The sequence below is a fragment of the Tenrec ecaudatus genome, chromosome 16, assembly GCF_050624435.1.
Source record: "Tenrec ecaudatus isolate mTenEca1 chromosome 16, mTenEca1.hap1, whole genome shotgun sequence".
Taxonomy (NCBI): Eukaryota; Metazoa; Chordata; class Mammalia; order Afrosoricida; family Tenrecidae; genus Tenrec; species Tenrec ecaudatus.
The window spans coordinates 84,788,759-84,807,642 of NC_134545.1; the positions used below are offsets into that span (position 1 = coordinate 84,788,759).

General features: G+C 45.1%; 1 protein-coding gene across 1 annotated transcript in view; it reads left to right on the plus strand.

Annotated features, from left to right (window-relative positions):
• The window catches only part of LOC142428889 (cytochrome P450 2C23-like), a 39,255-nt gene extending 25,213 nt beyond the window's left edge, over positions 1-14,042 (plus strand). The window contains exons 5-9 of the mRNA XM_075533784.1: positions 403-579; positions 986-1,127; positions 2,221-2,408; positions 12,433-12,574; positions 13,861-14,042. Coding sequence (XP_075389899.1) covers positions 403-579; positions 986-1,127; positions 2,221-2,408; positions 12,433-12,574; positions 13,861-14,042 — 831 coding nt within the window. The remainder of the gene's footprint in view (positions 1-402; positions 580-985; positions 1,128-2,220; positions 2,409-12,432; positions 12,575-13,860) is intronic.
• Positions 14,043-18,884: the final 4,842 nt, after the last annotated feature.

The following is an 18,884-nucleotide window of genomic DNA, read 5'->3' on the forward strand; positions in this document are numbered from 1 at the left end:
TGGAGGACTGCAGATCACTTAGCCCAGCATCGAGGCCACGTTGCCCTCTGCTTCCCACCATGGGTTTACTCAGACAAAAGAAGGCAGAACATTCTGCTCTCAAGTTTCTTGTAAGGTCCCTAACATCCTATTGTCCGCTGTGGCCAGGCGCAGTTGAACTGAGCAAGCAGATGGGGAAGGGCGACTCCTTGAATGGGAGGCTCAGAATTCACTTTTCTTTATGAAAGCCGGGGAAGGATGCTGCATGGTCAGATAGCTCAGAGGGTTAGGTGTTCCATTCCATAAGCTGGTCTCCTTTCACAAACTGAATCTCCTGTGTGTGTGTGTGTGTGTGTGTGTGTGTGTGTGTGTGTGTGTGTGTGTGTGTACACACATATCCCCTTTGTTTCTCCCCATTTTCAGTTGTATAATCTCTGGCCAAGACTCATAAAACATCTTCCTGGAGAGCACAGAGCATTCATAAAAAGAACTCAGGACATGAGGGATTTCATCCTGGAGAAAGTCAAGGAGCATCAGGAGTCTCTGGATCCGAACAACCCTCGGGACTACATTGATTGTTTCCTGAACAAGATGGAGCAGGTACCCCCGGCGCTGTCGTGCCCAGGCCCCGTACCCGTCAATCCGTGCAAGTACAGCACGCGGGCATAGTTACACCATGTGGGTAATGATGGATATTTTGGTATCTCATAGCGACAGCAGACGCTGCCCTCATGAATAATGTGCTGCTGGTTACGGCCACGTCGGCGCTGACTCGTGCCAGCCTGATGTCTGACAGAATGCGTTGCCTGGTTCTGGGCCCTCACCACGAGGCTTGGGAAGCCATGCCTGTGGCTGTTGAGTCAATCCATCTCTCCCCTCTTAGCTGACCCCCTGCTTGACCAGACGTGCCTGTCCTTTCTCAGCATTGGTCTTCCCAACGACATGTCCAAAGTAAAGGAGTCACAGTCTCTTGAACTCATGTGGCCACGAACTCTTCCACTTTCAGGAGAAAGACAATCCGGCATCTGAATTTAACTTGAGGAACTTGGCAGCTTGTGGATCTAATTTGTTTGTGGCGGGAACAGAGACAACGAGTAGCACCCTGAGATTCGGGCTCCTGCTGCTAATGAAACACCCAGCAGTGGAAGGTACATCAAACTCCCTAAGAGCCATGGAAAGATGGGGACAGGGCCCTGGAGGAGGAGAGGGAGACACTGGCCGGTATCTGCTGCTTGTAGAACACCAAGCAATGGGCCGTTCGTTGTGGGTTTACTTTTATAGATCAGAATCCCATCTGATGGCGTTGATGAGATGAAGCAGTCTCTTGAGCACACAACACTTTGAATGATGCTTACAAATGGAGGGGTCTTCTGAATTCCATGCCTCATTTTTGAGACACAAAGCCAGAGAAGGAGCCCGAATTAGATGAGGACACTTCTCATTTTCTGCCTGCCGCTACCTGACAGTGGCTCTTAACATATTATTTTACCTTGCGGGCCCATGTTTTCACACCTTGACAAGGGATCTAGCTCCCCAAGCACGATTTCTGGCGCCAATCACCCTTGAAATCCAAAGCTTTTCGAATTTATGTTCGTTCGATTTTCTCCAACATTACTCTCAGAGCTCAGACCCTCAGAAGCCAGTGTGTGTCGTGCGTAAAAATGACAGAACCTGCCAGCCCTCTGAAATGCGTAGGACAGAGTGTACGGCTGACAGAGAGAGGACTCCACCAGAGTGAGCGTTCAACATGGTCTCTCTGCAGGGGCTTGGCCAAGAATTGGGGGACAAGCCAAGAGCTCTCCCGCTTGGGTGCTCACCTGTACATGAGAACAAACCTATTAAAACCAAAAAATGCTCAAACCAGAAACAGCCAAACTCACTGCCATCAAGTCGGTGCCCCCTGAAAATGGCCCGTTAGAGCAGGGTCAGACCGCCCCTGGGAATTCCTGAGCCTGTAGCTCTTCACAGGAGGAGAAAGCCCCACCTTTCTCTCCCGGAGCGGCTGGTGGTTTCGAACTGCTGGCCCTGTGGGTAGCAGCCCAGCATGTAACCACTGCACCACCACGGCTCCTATTGGCAGCCAGCTGGACAGTGAAGAGTCCCTCAGCAGCATGGCAGCGTGCTGGTTAGGAACTGCCTTTGGGACCCTTCTCCAGGCCCCTTTCTGGGGGCGGGGCAACGCCTTTCTGGGTCTCCAGGGAACAGACCCCTGAGCGGCATTTTCGATTTATGTCTCTGCAGCCAAAGTGCATGAAGAAATTGACCGGGTGATTGGCCACAAGCAAAGCCCCTGCACGATGGACAGGACGAAGCTGCCCTACACGGAGGCTGTGTTGCACGAGATACAAAGATTCATCACCCTCCTTCCCTGTAATCTGCCCCACTCCGTGACCAAGGACACGGAATTCAGGTCATACGTCATCCCTAAGGTCAGACCAGCCTGGCAGAGCCGGCGGGGTGGGAGGGACTCTGTGGGACCTGGAAGGGTCTGTGGGACGTGTCATTCCTGGGTCAGAGAGACTGGTGACTGAGTCACAGGAAGAGCAGAGGGCAGCGTTACAGAATCTGAGCTTGAAAGCTTTCACTGTGACCATTGACCCTGGTACAACCCCTTCCCTCTGTGGGTCCTTCTCTGTCTTTGTAGAATCCAGGAGGCTGGCCCAGGGCTTCCAAGGCTCCTTGCTCCGCTCATATCAAATGTGTCAATGTCAAATGAGCAACGATTTGGGTGAATAAGTCTCTTGGAACCTGAAATCTGAGCCAAGCAACACACAGACAGACAGGGACAGGGAAGGATGGGACATGTGCCTCCACTTGAGCCCAGTCTGCCTCGCCTTCCTTTATTCGGACCTCTCTCCTCCCAGGACGATTGGAGGGAGCGCTGCCCTGGGAAGTCCCTATGGATAGAACACTAGCCTGTGTGCATCCAGGGGAAGCCGTCAGGCTTGTGTAGTGAGTAAGAGCTTGGATTTGACCTTTCACCTCTTTCTGAACATAAAAGAGGCATAAAAGATGTCAACCCCGTTTGAAAATGCTACTATACTCCCAAAGGTCAGTAGAGAAGTCTTTTAACACATCTCACTGTCACTGAGTCAGTGCTGACTCAAGGCGACCCTCTTGGGTTTCTGAGATTGTTATTGTTTATGGGAGTCGAAAGCCCCGTCTTTCTCCTTCAGACCTCCTAGTGGTTTCGACCTGCTGACCATGTGGATCACAGTCCAACACATCACCACTACACCAACAAGGATCCCTTGAACACTTTAGGTCCCCAACACAACAGCACAGCACACTGCCATCCAGTCTATTCTGACTCGTGGCAGCCCTACAGGACAGGGTAGAATGGCCCCCTGGTGGTTTTCTGAGACTGCAACTCTTTATGGGATTAGAAAGCCTCGTCTTTCTCCTATAGAGTGGCTGGTAGTTTCGAACTGCCCACCTGGTAGTTAGCAGCTGAATGTGCAACCACTATGCCTCCAGGGCTCTTCCACCTAAGGCCTAGCTTTACATTAAAAAGCACTATCCAGTTAGCATGGTATTATATATTACAACAGGAACACCAGAATGATTCGACATCATGCGATCCAGTCAGTATAGAAAATGCACTTGGTAATGTTCAGCCTTCACTCTTGATATTTTAACCTTCAATGGACCAGGAATAGATGAATGTCTATTTAATTAGAGAAAATAGATCTCTCAAGCAAATGTCCCAATTATTTCATTAATAAAAGACTAGAACCATTCTCCTTAAAAACAGAAATAAGACAAGCCCATCCATTACCATTATTATTCACTATGAACCAGAAAATAGAAAGCAACAAGAGACATAAAACGATTTAAAGGTGGCCGACTTGCAGGTCATAAAATAGCACTTGGAAAACGTAAGAGAATTAAAAGAAATGCCATTGCAAAAATGATGATAATAATTGGGTACCAATCATGTTTGCAAAAAAACGATGGTTACTCTCTAAAATACAAAATCATTTAAAAGAGATAATGAAAGTTTTTCATGACTCAAAACAACAAAGAAGGTAAAACACTTAGGAACAAACAAGTGATTCACGAGATTGATTTAAAGAAAGAAAACTAAACTTTTACTAAGAGATAACAAACATTATAAATAAGTCAATCTATGTACATAATGAGATCTAAATCCAAACATCAACCCGATATTTTTCCTTAGTACTAGACGAACAGATCCCAAATCTGATATGGAACACTGAGAAATAAAGAATCTCAGGAGTAGTTCCTGCCGAACATTGAAACATACTCTAAAGCCATAGTCAAATTAAGGCAGTGACATACAGCTCCTTGGATAGGCAGATCAATGATGACGGGCCTAAGAAACAAAGCTACATACACATGGGATCATAGGACATGATAAAGATGTCCTTTTTCCTTTTACCCAGGAAGGGAAATCTGAATTATTCGGTAAGCACCAAAGCAGTTACCCTCAAGGCCACCCCACTTGGCCGGTATCTTTTGAAGCTGAGCACCAAGCCTTTCTTCTGAGGTACCGGGGACAGACGCCAGTCTTCATGCAAGAGCCCAGTGTTGTCACTGTTTACACCTTGCTGGGACTCGATTACTTAAGAGATATTGGCAAACTCCCAGTGGAGTTGGAAATAAATACAGGCAAACCTACATAAGTAAGCCAGAACATGCATGAGGGAGAAAATTGTAAGAAAATGAAGAATAATTCCCACTCACACATAGAAGTGTTCAAATGCACCCTGGGAAAGACTGAAAACTTCTGACACCTGAAAACACAAGCCCCCACCCCCACCCCACGGAGTGCCGGCTCTCACAGCTTCACAAAGGGACAGACCCCTCTTCCTAGCTTACAGGTGACTCAGATGTGCGCATGCTGAATCTTAAACTATAAACGTACTGAGTTAAAGGGAAATATGTTGTGTTGTTGTTGAGACTGTCAGAAGACAAAAGCCTTCCTGACATTGACCAAAGGGGGCAGAGGTGGGAGCGGACAAGAGATGACCAATTTAAGAACGGATAAATTTAATTACATGCACATAAGACAAAAATCTACCCAAAGACACAAGGTCAAAAGATAACTGGCAAATTGAGGGGAAATGCCATGTAATGCACAAGAGCCAAGGACTCGGGGCAGAGGAACCAGATGAGCATCTAAAGCCACTGCTGTGTGCCACCGAGATGCTGCCAGCTCATGGTGACCCAGGCACTGTTGGCATGAGCAAAACCCAACCCCCAACACTGAAAGTACAAAGGCCAGAATGTGAAAATTCGATGAAAGAATTACAAACAGCTTTTAAGTGTGTGGAAATGAGAGATTGCAATGAATGAAATGAAACAAAGTGTATAAATTGTGTCGTCTCCAAGGAGGGAATCTTGAAATAAAATCATTGTATTGGAGGCTCATACAACTCTTATCACAACCCATCAAGGCATCCATTGTGTCAAGCACATGTATACATTTGTTGCCCTCATCATTCTCAAAACATTTGTGTTCTGCTTGAGCCCTTGGTATCAGCTCCTGGTGTTTCCCCTCTCTCCCTCTTCTCGCCTCCCTCATAAGCCCTTGATAATTTATAAATTACTACTATTTTGTCACACCTTACACTGTCTGACGTCTCCCTTTACCCACTTTTCTGTTGTCCGTCCCCCAGGGAAGGGATTCTACGTAGATCCTTGTAATCAGTTCCCCCTTTCCACCTCACCCTCCCTCCACCTTCCCAGTATCGCCACTCTCATCACTGGTCCTGAAGGGATCAGTTGTCCTGGATTCCCCGTGTTTCCAGTTCCTAGCTGTACCAATGTACATCCTCTGGTCTAGCCAGATTTATAAGGTAGAATTTGAGATCATGATAGTGTTGGGGGGAGGATTTAAGAACTAGAAGAAAGTTGTGTGTTCCATTGTTGCTACACTGCACCCTGACTGGCTCGTCGCCTCCCTGCAAACCTTCTGTCGGGGGGTGTCCAGTTGCCTACAGATGAGCTTTGCGTCCCCAATCTGCACTGCCTCTCATTCACACTGATATGATTGTGTGTTCTTTGATGCCTGATCCCTGATCCCTTCGACACCCATGATCACACAGGCTGGTGTGCTGCTTCCATGTGGGCTTTGTTGCTTCTGAGCTAGATGGCCGCTTGTTTACCTTCAAGCCTTTAGGACCCCAGACACTATATCTTTTGATAGCCAGGCACCTTCAGCTTTCTTCACCACATTTGCTTATGCACCTGCTTTGTCTTCAGTGATTGTGTCCAAAGGTGAGAATCATGGAATGCCAATTTAATAGAACAAAGTGTTCTTGCCTTGAGGGAGTACTCAAGTATAGACCCAATGTCCGTCTGCTACCTTAACTAAACCTAGAAATATATTCACATAGATCTATTTCCCTATCATCATGTAAATATAGTCACATATGTACATGCCTGTATTTAGACCTCTATAAATGCCCTTTGCCTCCTAGTGCTTTCCTCTATTTCCTTTGACTTTCCTCTTGTCCCACTATCATGCTCAGCCTTCATTTGGGTTTCAGTGATTCCTCTCAGTTACATTGTCATTGATCAATCCCTATCAGGCCTCTTACACCCTCCTTCCCACTACTTTTAGATCACTTGTTATTCCCTTGTCCTTGGTTTTGTTAACACCACTTCCATTTTCCAACCTCCCCCTTTCCCATGTCCTGCTGGAACCATCAGACCCTTTGTTTTCTCCTCCAGACTGTTCATCCACCTATCTTATCTACATAGACCTGCAGAGTTAATAATATCCACAGAAAACAAGACAGAGCAAAACAAAGCAACAAAAGAAAACTAAAAAACCAATGACAAAAAAGAGAAAAGCCTGTAAAGAGTTCAGTCTGTTTGTTGACCTTTAGGAGTGTTTTCCAGTAGAGTCTGATGGGATGCTACACCCTCATCTGGGGACTTCCTTGCTCTGTTCCCCTTGCTGTTCTGTTGCATGCCCTTAGTGTTTTGCCTCCGTGGGGATGGGGTCAGATCAGGCACAATTCCGACACTGTGACTCCAGTGTTGTCCCCTGTAGGGCTATGGGTCAGTGAGGGATGTCATGTCTCCTAGTGGGGTCAGCCATATGGCCCTCTTTGTGCATTGGCTGCTCTGAGCAGGGATATCGTCCTCAAGGCTTGGTGGGCCAGGGTGTGCTCCACTCTCTCTTCCTCCCCCTTCCTTTACTGCTTGTGCTCTGATCATACATGTCCCTCTCCCTGCGCTGTAGCTTCAGTGCTGTCCTCTGAAGTGAATTCTTCTTGGGGGATGGGTGGGTGTCCATGTAGTTGGGATTGGGGCCAGGTCCTCAGACCTCTCTATGGGTTCCCTGCTTCATGCCAGTATGTTTCATTCACATCTCGGACCACCGGGTTGAAGTCTGGTCCCTCTTTCCCTGTGGAAATATAAACAATACCCTCCCCTTGGATGGATCAGTGCCCTGTTCTACCAGCTACCCAATTCTCTCTTTTTTTTTCCTTTGTCCCCTTTCCTTTTTAGTTGGCTACAATATGCACCCATGGATTTGGTCTGGTCCCTGCCATACTACCTGGACCTTACCCCAGGAATGCTTGTATACAGTAGCTTTTTCCCTATGCCCCTTTTGCATTTCTTTTTTAAGCTTACCTCAGTGGACTCATGTTGTACTTGTCTTTTTATGCTTGGCTTACTTCAGTTAGCATAATTTCCTCCAGTTCCTCCCATGAAGTGACGTACTTCATGCATTCATCACTGCTTTTTAGAGATGCGTAGTACTCCATTGTATGTATGTACCACAGTTTAATCCTTTCATCTGCTGATGGGAATTTGGGTTGCTTCCAACTCCTTCCAATTGTGAACTGTACCGCGATGAACATTGGGGCACAGATGTCTGGCCATGGTTTGTTTCTTGCCTCTTCTGAGCATATGGCCAGAAGGCGGATTGCTGGGTTGTGTGGTAGCTCAAATTCTATCCATTTTTTATACAGCCAAATCATGTCCATAGTGGCTATACATACGAACAGGTCCACCAGCAGTGAGTGACAGTTCCTATCTCACCACAACCCTTCCAACACTTGTTGCTTTCTGATTTTTTTGAATAGGGTTTCTAACTCACAGCCTTCAAGTAGATTCTGACTCATGGCAACCTTATTGGACAGTGTAGAACTGTCCCTGTGAGTTTCCAAGACTTTAAGTCTTTATGGGTATAGAAAAGGGAAAGAAATTCATTTTTACTCTATAGTCATTTGTACCTTTTTCACTTTTTATATAAAGTATTCATGCATTTGTCAAGGATTTCATCTTGTTTGGATCCACAATTAGTCCACAATCAATGCTCATGGGAACACCACTCAAGAGATCAAATGATACAGCATATTGGGTCAATCTTCTGCACCTGCTTTAAAGCAGTGGCTCTCAATCTTCCTAATGCCCCACCCTTTAATACAGTTCCTCATGTTGTGGTGACCCCAACCATAAAATCATTTTTGTTGCTACTTCATCACTGTCATTTTGCTACAGTTATGAATTGGGCAACCCCTGTGAAAGGGTCATTTGACCCCCAAAGGGTGGCGGCCCACAGGTTGAGAACCGCTGCTTTAGAGTGTTGAAAAGCAGAGATGTCACTTTGAGGACTCATGTGCACCTGACCCAAAAGCCATGGTGTTTTCAACTGCTTCAGATGCATATTACAATTGTCCATTATCTATGGAACACTAGAAAAAACAAAACCCTGCTACCTTTGGATGATGGTGCGATGAAGGACATTGAAAGCTCCATGGGACCTATGGGAAACTGTTTTCAACAAGAAGATGGCCCTAGGTCATGACCCCTGTTCCTCTGGTGGATATCTGTATGTTGATGTTTTTTCTTTGTCTTTTTTTTTTTTTTGCTTTGGTTTGGTTTTTCTCTTTACTTATGATTGTTATTATTTTGTTTTTGTTTTTGGTGTTGATCTATACAAGAAAGCAGGATGGGCAGTCTTAAGGAGACAGTGGCTGGACCAACATTTCTTGAGGGGCATGGGAGGGGAGAAAGGGGCAGGGAGGTGAGTGGGGAGCCCACAATTACAGGTCCAGGGGAATAGTAAGAGTTCTAAAATGAACGGTGAGGAGGGTGTGGCTTTTGGGGGGCATGTCTGTCAATCAAATTGTATCTGAGAAGAATTGCTTAGAGGTGAGCAACATACAAGCATAATAGTAGGGTGGGAGGAAAAAATCAAAACTGAATATATATGTGTATATGTGCATTTATGTATAAACATATATGTGTGTATGTACATATGTAAATGCAACAAGGAAACAGATGGACTTTGGACCTCTACTTAAATCTTACCTCTGTACAAGAATAGTTTGTTGTAATAATGTGGCAATGTATGATCTTCACCTTCCTAACATGATCACTGAAGACCAAATGGGTGCATAAGCAATTGTGGTGAAGAAAGCTTATGGTGCCTGGCTATCAAAAGCTATAGTGTCTGGGGTCTTAGAGGCTTGGGGTTAAACAAGTAGCCATCTAGCAGGGAAGTAATGAAGCCCACATGGAGGAAGCACACCAACCTGTGTGATCATGAGGTATTGATGGGAAGAGGTATCACAAGTTCAAAAAACATACATCCAAATGAATATGAAGGGAACTGGACATGGTGGAGACTCAAAGTCCACCAGCAAGAAAATTGGACAGTCCCTCTTAGAAGGGCCTCACAGAACAGAGGATAAATCCAGGATGCAGTGTGACACTGAGGAGCCACACAATTATCCCCTAGTTCTTTAAGATTCCTGCTTCATTCCTGGGTTTCGGCACACACACATACAAAATGTTTCCGGGACGTGACTCAGTGGATTCCAACGGAGTCAAAACTCCAAGTCTCTCTGTCCCTCCTGAGTCCAGGAAGAAAAGAAATTCCCCCCGAAGTAAGCTTTGAGGATTTGAGGCAAGAATAAAATCGAGCTCTTTGTAAGGGAGGCAGCAATGACGAGAACGACCACAGGACACCGTGCGAGTTGCAAACTCCACTTCCTCTCCAGCAGTTGATTATTACCCATGACCATGGACAGCTTCATGTGTTACATGGCTGGAGAAAAGAATCCACTCAGCCTATGGAAATGTGCTCAGAGCGATCACACCCGACTTGGAGGGCATCGGTCTACACAGTCGAGAACTGAGGCCGTCCACGAACACTTTATCACACAGATGACACGGTTCACAAAACAAAGACAGTTGGCGGTTTCCTTGAGGTCACCTGTGGACGGGTGAGGAATGCAGACTGGGCTTCTACTGGGCGATGCGCTTAAAGGGGCAGCATCATACAGTAGTTGATTTTAGGAATGACGTACAGGGATTCTTCATCATATGCTATAGTTTTCATTGGGTTCATAATGCATCCCTGGTGGAAGTTGACACAGATTTATTTTTGTTGTTGCTATTTATTTATTTTAGCGCTAGGTTAGGGTTAGTGCTCAGCTTTGGGCTTGGTTTAGCTTTAAGTCTGGGTTAGGGCTAAAGTGATAACACCTGGGTTAAGGATTAACAGTTAAGGGCTAGAGCTAGCGTTAGGGTTGACACAGCTATAAGGAGACATCTCAAGAGCGTGTGAGGATTCCTTGTGGCACCAGGGGCTCATTTCATGAAGCAAACATTAATATAAATGTTTAAGTGGTCTAGGAAAGTTCATATCAGGCTAGCCTCAAGATCCTTACTTGTATTACAGTTTTGTCACAAAGAAATATTCCTCTCATACAACCACTGAAAACAAATGTGTTTATAAGCAAATGTGATGAAGAAAGCTAATGGTGCTCGGCTATCAAAAGATAGCATCTGGGGTCTTAAAGGCTTGAAGATAAACAAGTGGGCATCTAGCTGAGAAGCCAAAGCCCACATGGAAGAAGAAAACTAGCCTGTCTGACCACAAGGTGCAGAAGGGACCAGTTATCAGACATCAAAGAGCTAAAAACCATATCAGTGGGTGCCCACCTCCCTGATACTATATATGAAGACAAACATGTGCATAAGCAAATGTGAAGAAAGCTGATGGTGCTAAGCTATCAAAAAATATAGCGTCTTGGGTCTTAAAGGTTCAAAGATACACAAGTGACCATCTAGCTCAGAAGCAACAAAGCCCACATGGAAGAAACACACCAGCCTGTGTGACCACGAGCTGTCGAAGGGATCAGGTATCAAGCATCAAAAAAACATATCATTGAAAAGGTGGGTGAGTTCAGAGTGGAGACTCAAAGCTCAATGTTAGTCAACGGACACCCCTTACTGAAGGATTGTTGGGAGGAGATGAACCAGGCAGGATGCAGGGTAGCAACAATGAAACATATAACTTTCCTCTAGTTCTTAAATGCTTCCTCCCCCCAACTCTCATGATCCCAATTCTACCTTACAAATCTGGCTAGACCAGAGGATGTACATTGGTACAGATAGCAACTGGAAACACAGGGAATCCAGGACAGATGACACCTCCAGGACCAGTGGTGAGCGTGGCGATGCCTGGAGGGTGGAGAGAATGTGGGGTAGAAAGGGGGAACTGATTACAAGAATCTACGTATAGCCTCCTCCTTGGGCGAGGGACAGCAGAGGAGGCGGGGGGAGACATTGGACAGTGTAATATATGACAAAATAATAATAATATATGAATGATGAAGGGTTCATGAGGTAGGGGGGAGTAGGGAGGGAGGGGGGAAAATGAGCAGCAGATATTAAGGGCTCAAGTAGAAGGCAAATGTTTTGAGAATGATGATGTCAACAAATGTACATATGTTCTTGACACAACGGATGTATGCATGGATTGTGATAAGAATTGTACGAGCCCCCAATAAAATGATTAAAAAAAAAAGAAATATTCCTCCCATCGACTTTGTACAAAAGACAGCTCTGCCAAAATGTCCTCCCCCAGAGCGTATTTCCATAAGGCCTTAACTTAACCAGAGGAGAAACCTCTTTCTCAGGTTTATGGCACTTAGCACTTAATGCACTCTCAGGAGCTTGTAAGGAGAATATATACACGGTCCCAGAGAGGCAGTTGGATAAGCGTCATTCCTACTACTTCAGTAGAGTAGATCCTAACTATATAGCATTTGTGTGACTGGGATTTTTATGGGAGCAGATAGTCTTTCTCAGGCAGGGTGCCTAGTGAGTTCAAACCATGGCCTTTAGGTTGACGGTCCACCCCTTGCCCAACAGGGACACCATGGAATCTTAGAGATTCAGCAAAGACTGACTTAAATTCAATCACACCATTTTGATCAAAAAAGTTTACTAATTTTTCTTTTATAACAGAATGGTTTTTATTATTAGGTAAGATCATGTATAAAATGTATACAATAGTGTCTATAAAGTAAGCTATAACTCAAGACAGTGAGTCACCAGAAAAGTTTGAAAGAACTCACCCATCCTATACCTACTATGTTAAGAATCTTAAGCTTGTCTCTGAATCAAGGATAAGTAAAATCAAATACCTGTCCATTCTGCATTTCTTGCTTCTAGGGCACTACTATATTTCCGGTACTGTCTTCAGTCTTGTTTGATGACAAGGAGTTTTCTAATCCGGAGAAGTTTGACCCGAACCATTTTTTGGATAAAAACGGCAACTTCATGAAATCAGACTACTTTGTGCCCTTTTCCCTTGGTAAGTACAAATAACCCCCCACACCATACATGGACCCTGTGGACCATTTCTAGATCACTGAATTCATTACATCTCATTGGATGATTGCAAAGTCAATCATTTCAAACTCTTGTCATCCAAACTTAGATAGAGCCATTTAAGTCTCTAACCAATAAAACCACTCACTGTCATCGAGTCAATACTGACCCATGGAGACTCTATTGGACAAACTAGAACTGCCCCTGTGGGTTTCAGACATTGAAACTCTTCACAGGAGCAGAAAACCTCAGCCTTTCCCCAAGGCAAGACTGCTGAGTTCATAACCACTGTGCCCCTCCATCCAATGGGATCAGATAAATGACCCAGGGACTAGGTTGTGGTTTGGCAATTGAACAGAATGACAGTTTAACAAATAACAAGTCAATCCAATGGAGAGGGTACGTATTACCAGATGACCAAGGGAACTGCCATTGCAAACTTTATTGACCTTTTTTTGTAAAATCGTCTTTCTTACCCAAAACAGAGTGGCTAACTGTGTGAGTTTTCTGTTTCTTAGACCTCGAGGCCATGGAGGGGACCTTGGTCACCTCATCTTCTTTCTTTCTCTCTACACTTCAGAGCCCCACATACCCCTGCTGCCTCTGGACCAGAGCTGAGTAGCTCCTTGTCGCTATTGCCATGTCAACCAATTTAGGATTGGTGGCACACAATCTTTCCCCTTGTTATTCTTTGTACCCTGTTGATGATTCCCCCCCCCCACACCTTAATCCTCTTATTTAGAGCTACAGAAATTATAACCATACAACAAAAAAATAATGGAAGATGCAGAAGAGAGAGAGAGAAGAAAGTTCTGCCCTCTCACCTTATGGAGATAAACATTATTTTACTACGTATACTTCAAGTAATTATTCCTGCATACAACAGATGTATATTATAGAAGCAAATGTAGTCCTGATCTATTTGATAAAGTGCTTTTAGTAATATGCCATGACTAAACGACTGTCCGTTGTAAACATATTCTTTCAGAAATGGATGCATAATTTCTTACATCCATCCATGGATGTCGGGCTTCACCTAATTCATTAGTATCATACACAATGGATGCAACTGACATCCTCACACGAATTTCCATTTCTTGCAGAGAAGTTCTCAGAAGGGGAATCACTGGATGAAGTTGTGTAAACTTCTTTAGAGGGTTTCAATTTGTGATGCTTTGCCGGTTAACTGTCCTCTAGCAGATGTGGGGTTCTGGGTAGGTCCTCAATGGTGTTACGTAAGCGAGCTGCCGAGGTGCTTCCTCTTTCCAGGGAAACGAGCTTGTGTCGGAGAGAGCCTGGCCCGCATGGAGCTCTTCCTCTTCCTCACCGCCATCCTGCAGAGCTTTTCCTTGAAGCCCGTCACTGCGCCTCAGGACCTGCCCCTCAAGCCTCTTACTAGTGGGATCATCAATTCCCCACCACCTTTCAAGTTATGCCTCGTTCCGAGATAAGACAGAAACTCTTATCCATTCATCATCTGCACTGGGAATCAATGTTCTTCCCTCTACTGGAAATTCATTTCATGTCGATCTCTTCCTTTCAAATGCCACTTAGGCTAGAAACACCATGCACTAAAAAGTTGATGGAAATTTGGTGAAATCTACAAATATTTTGACAAAAGTGACTGGATTCTGTGAAGTGCAAGGTACACCATGGCCTCTGAAGCCAGCTCTGATCCAATCAGACCAGTCTGATAGATGGCCTGGATCAGGGAAATCAACAAATAGTAGAGCATTTCTTGCTAAGGAGCCCTGGTAGCTAGCCCTGTGGATTAGTCATTGGGCTGCTAACCACAAGCTCAGTGGCTCAAACCCATCAGCTGCTCCACAGGAGAAAAATGAGGCCGTCTGTTCCCATAAAGATCTACAGTTTCAGAAACTAGGGAGCAGTTCTATTCCATCCTATCCAGGATCACTGTGATTCAGAGTTGACTCAGTGGGTTGGGTTTCACTATTTTGGTGCTTTTAGATATAATGCTAATTTCTAGTTTGTTGCTTTGTTTTAAGTTAGACACCTTTATAGATTGATCTATGTGTTTTCTATTTCCAATTGAAATCACTTTTATGATTTTTGTCACATTAAAAAAAATAAAGCTTATTCTCCACAAAGGTTTTATGGTCGACTTCATTCTAGGGGAAGATCCCAAAGTCAAATGTGTTTTATAGAGACCCCTTTATTAAATCGTCAGTAGAGAAAAGGCAAGGGTAGGACAAATGATGCAGATGAGAGACCATCAGCACGAAGCCGTAATAGGGGCCAAGGGATCAAAACCACGCTAATTATAGGACCAGAAAACAAAGGACATTTCACCAAAGCACGCTTGACAGTGCATCAACTCATCACGGTCACAGGGAGGACTACAGAAGTGGTGAAGGGACTATGACTGGGAGATGCACACTCTTGCCAATTACAGGGTGGTTCTGTCGCCCTCTCTCTCACCGCCTTGGTCATGATATTGTGGCCCTGGCACACCAATTTCCATTGAGGGCATGACCGACAAGATGTGCGGGCAACACCGCCCCTCCCCGGGCTGACCGTTGCTGGAAGCCATTGATTAGGTTCCGTCCGACGTAGCAACCCTCGCACAACAGCACCAGCTCGTCCTGCACCAGCCGCACAATTGTTATGCTGCAGCCCCTCGCTGCGGCCACGGCGTCAGTCCATCCCATTGAGGGCCTTCCTCTTCCACTGACCCTCTACTTTAGCAAGCACGATGTCCTTCTCCAGGGACTGACCTCTCCTGATAACGTGTCCAAAAGATGTAACACGAAGTTTCACCAGCCTTACGTCTAAGGAGCTGTGGCTGTACTTCTTCCAAGACAGATGTGTTTGTTCTTCTGACAGTTCATAGTGCTTTCAATATTCTTTGCCATATGTTGCAGCTTAAATGCCAAGCACCCAGTTTGCAGAAGGTTATGGACAACAGTGAAAGCCCAAATTCCATTTGCAGAGCCTCCATTGAATTCTTTCTGACTGGGGACGTGAACAGTCTTGCTGTCAGACAGGGTGCATTGGGAAACGTATTACCTGCACTCCCCTCCCCCAGTCAACTCAGGGAGGGGCAGTGTCCCTTAGGGGCTTGCCTGGGTGTGTCCTTGATGGAGATCACAGTACTGGGGTCGCATTGTCATAAGTCATGTCCTGGCTGCCTTGCTGGTGTTGCCGATTTGAGGAAATGACAGCCTCTGTGATGTCTTGATAATTGGAACAGTCTTTGTTCCGTTATAACCGGACTGCTAGAATCGAAAAGCGATTCATTGATTGCAGTCATGAGTCCATATTTCAGTCCAGCTTTTCTCATTTATCCTTTGTCTAAGACTTAAGCAAGCATAGACAGAAGCAGAAAGCCAAATTAATGTTACTATTCTTTAAGGTTAGGGAGCGTGACAGGGTACAGCATTGCTTATCACATTCTGGTAACTTCAAGAAGAGCAGGCATGCATTACAAGGTACGTTCCTATCATAAAAGAAACAAAACCAAAATTGACTCTAACAGCCTGGTTACCATAACAAGATTAACTACACCATTCAGATTACAACATCAAAGGGAACAATATTGAATCAGAACAAATGATATATTGAAGAATAATCAAAACTAATTGTAGTGTCCAGAGCCTGGTGAGAGTGGGCAGCCAGCGTCTGTGGCTTGCTCTCCATGGACTCTCCAGGGATGAGAGAAGGGGGGTGGCTGTGGCCTGTGGAGGACTGGGGACAAGGCCCACAGCAAACAGATTCGTGCAAGGTGGCGGGGGTGGGCTGGGGGGCTGCCCAAGAAGCCAAAGTAGATGGGCAGGGCTTGGAGCCACGGCAGAGAATTTTTCATTTTGCAAAGAGGTTTTGGAGTACAGGTAGAACCAGGAGTGTTACATAGAACACGCTCAGCTGCCAAGTGCTGAGGGAGCATTGCGTAGCAGCAGGGAGCTCTTGTACAGAAAGTTGATGACACTGAGCAGTCAAAAAGTGTGACCCCAAAATAACACGAACATCAACCAAAGATGAATGTGATTGCATTCCAAGGGGAAGGAGGAGACGAACACTCTAAAGGGTCATTGTTTTCAGCTGATCTTTAACCCTCTCAGTAGGATGCAGACAAGTAGGAGGGGGAGCCACTTAAAGTGAAACCACTCAGGTGCTCGCCAGACCCGCAGGTTAGAGCTTTAACTAGCTGCAAGCACACACCTGCATATATTAGCATATATTAATTAAAAACCATTCATTCCCAAGATGTGAAAATATAAACGGTTGCTAAAAAATAAAGAAAATCTCCTTTTACGAGCTGAATTTACATTTCTTGGAAGCAAAGATTAATTCCCCATTCAAAAACACATTCTGGTTCGCAAACCACTGGGTGAAACTGCTTCAAGTCCTTCAACAAAGACACAGAGCTCAACAGGTTATCTATTTTAACAACACTGAAAAGCAGATAAAACTTTAAGAAAGGCAAAAGATCTGCGGAGGCAACCGAAAAAGGACAGTACAAAAAATTAAACCAGGAGAACTGAAAACCAAACCAGACATTTTCTGTATAAGCTGTTTAAAATTGTTATTTATTTTTACAATAAAAACAAAGGCACAAACACAAATAAATCTACCTCCCAAGGCTTAAAAACTTTTGCCAAGTGCCCTGGCAGATTAGATTCATATTCATTCAGTCTGTCCAAATCCCAGGTTTGTGGATAAAACCATTCCATGCTCTAAAAAAATACCACACAAAGGTCTTAAATTTATAAAACAAAAAATTTATGTCCTGATTAAAATTCATTTCGTTTTAGCCAACAATTTAAACCTGCAAATAGAAAGCCCAAAAGTAACTATCAAAAGAAATGTTTTTCTGTTTGTCCAGATGTCCAGTCAGGTCTGTGACTGTGAGGCTAAGAGCCAGCAACCCAGTCACCAGGAGGGAGGAAAGAAAAAAGAAAAAAAAAGTATTATATATATATATATATGTGTGTGTGTGTGTGTGTGTGTGTGTGTGTACCAGAGTTGCAGGAGAAACATAAAGACATTTACACACCGAGAGGACAATAATTAGACTAGCCAAGTTACACAAAGAGACAAACATCAATGGCTAGCCAAACCTGAGTACCAAGCTTGTTAAGTGACTAAACGACAAGGGTCAACCTAATAAGTCACCGAACTTGTCAATTCAACAAGCTAACAAATCAGTTGCCAATTCAAGGCACCAGACTTGTTGGCAATTCAACAAGATACCAAGCCAGTTGCCAATTCAGGACGCCAAACTTATTAAGTGACGGTCTGAAAAGACCAGCCGCCAGCTCAACCAGTTACCAGACTCCTCAGCCAGTGTCCTGGTGAGAAGCGACCGGAAAGGGTTCAGCCCACGACCAGTCCCCTTCCCAAGCCAACCAGAAGACCGGTCCCACGGTTAGACCTACCTCCGGAGGAACAGAAAACTCAGGCCGGATTTCAAAACTCCAGCGTCTCCAGGCAGCCACTCAACTGGGAAGGCCGGAGTCCGGGGCCCTGGTGAAACCAGGGGGCACCTTCCCTAGAGGTTCCACACTTCCAGGAGCAGCTGCTGGGCAGAGGCATCAAGGCACAGTGGCTTTCCCGGTCAGGGGACGAAAATGTTGCTGATTCGAATACATGACAGTCACTATAATGTCTTGATAATTTAGAAGAGTTTTTATTCGCTTATAACCAGACATGTAGAATCTAAATAGCAATTCTTTGATTGCGGTCCTGAGTCCACATTTCAGTCCATTAAATTTGCAAAACGCAAAATTAATGTTACTTAATGTTTAGGGTTAGGGAGCATTACAAGGTACAACATTGATTTTAACCTTCTAGGAACTTCAAGAAGAGCAAGCATGTGACCCCAACCAGAGACAAACTGACCCCCTCCCTAGAAATAGGTGCGACAGAGAACACTGAACTTACAGGTTGGGGAGAAAGGTCAGCAGGCTACACCCACACGGAAGCAGACCAGGAAGGAAGAAGAGAAAGAGAGAGTCTGACAGGACCCCATGCTGGCACACCAGGACCAGAGGATGACATTGCTTTGGGGGCGCTAATGGGGCACAGAGGGGACTGGACTGGGTAGCAACAGCTCGTGTCCTCTTACTAGAGCATGATTCAGCAGAGGACAATTCTGGGGGCACACGGTGGGGAGATAGTGCAATCTGAACCCCCCACAGTGGGGAAAACCAAGAAAGGAACATAACAGACCAGCAGCTGGAGCAAAGCAAAGCTATGAAGCCCCCATGGAGCCCCCAAATAGGGGCTCCAAGCTGGGAGGGGCAGCTCCTGGACAGTCATGAAGGCCAGCAAAC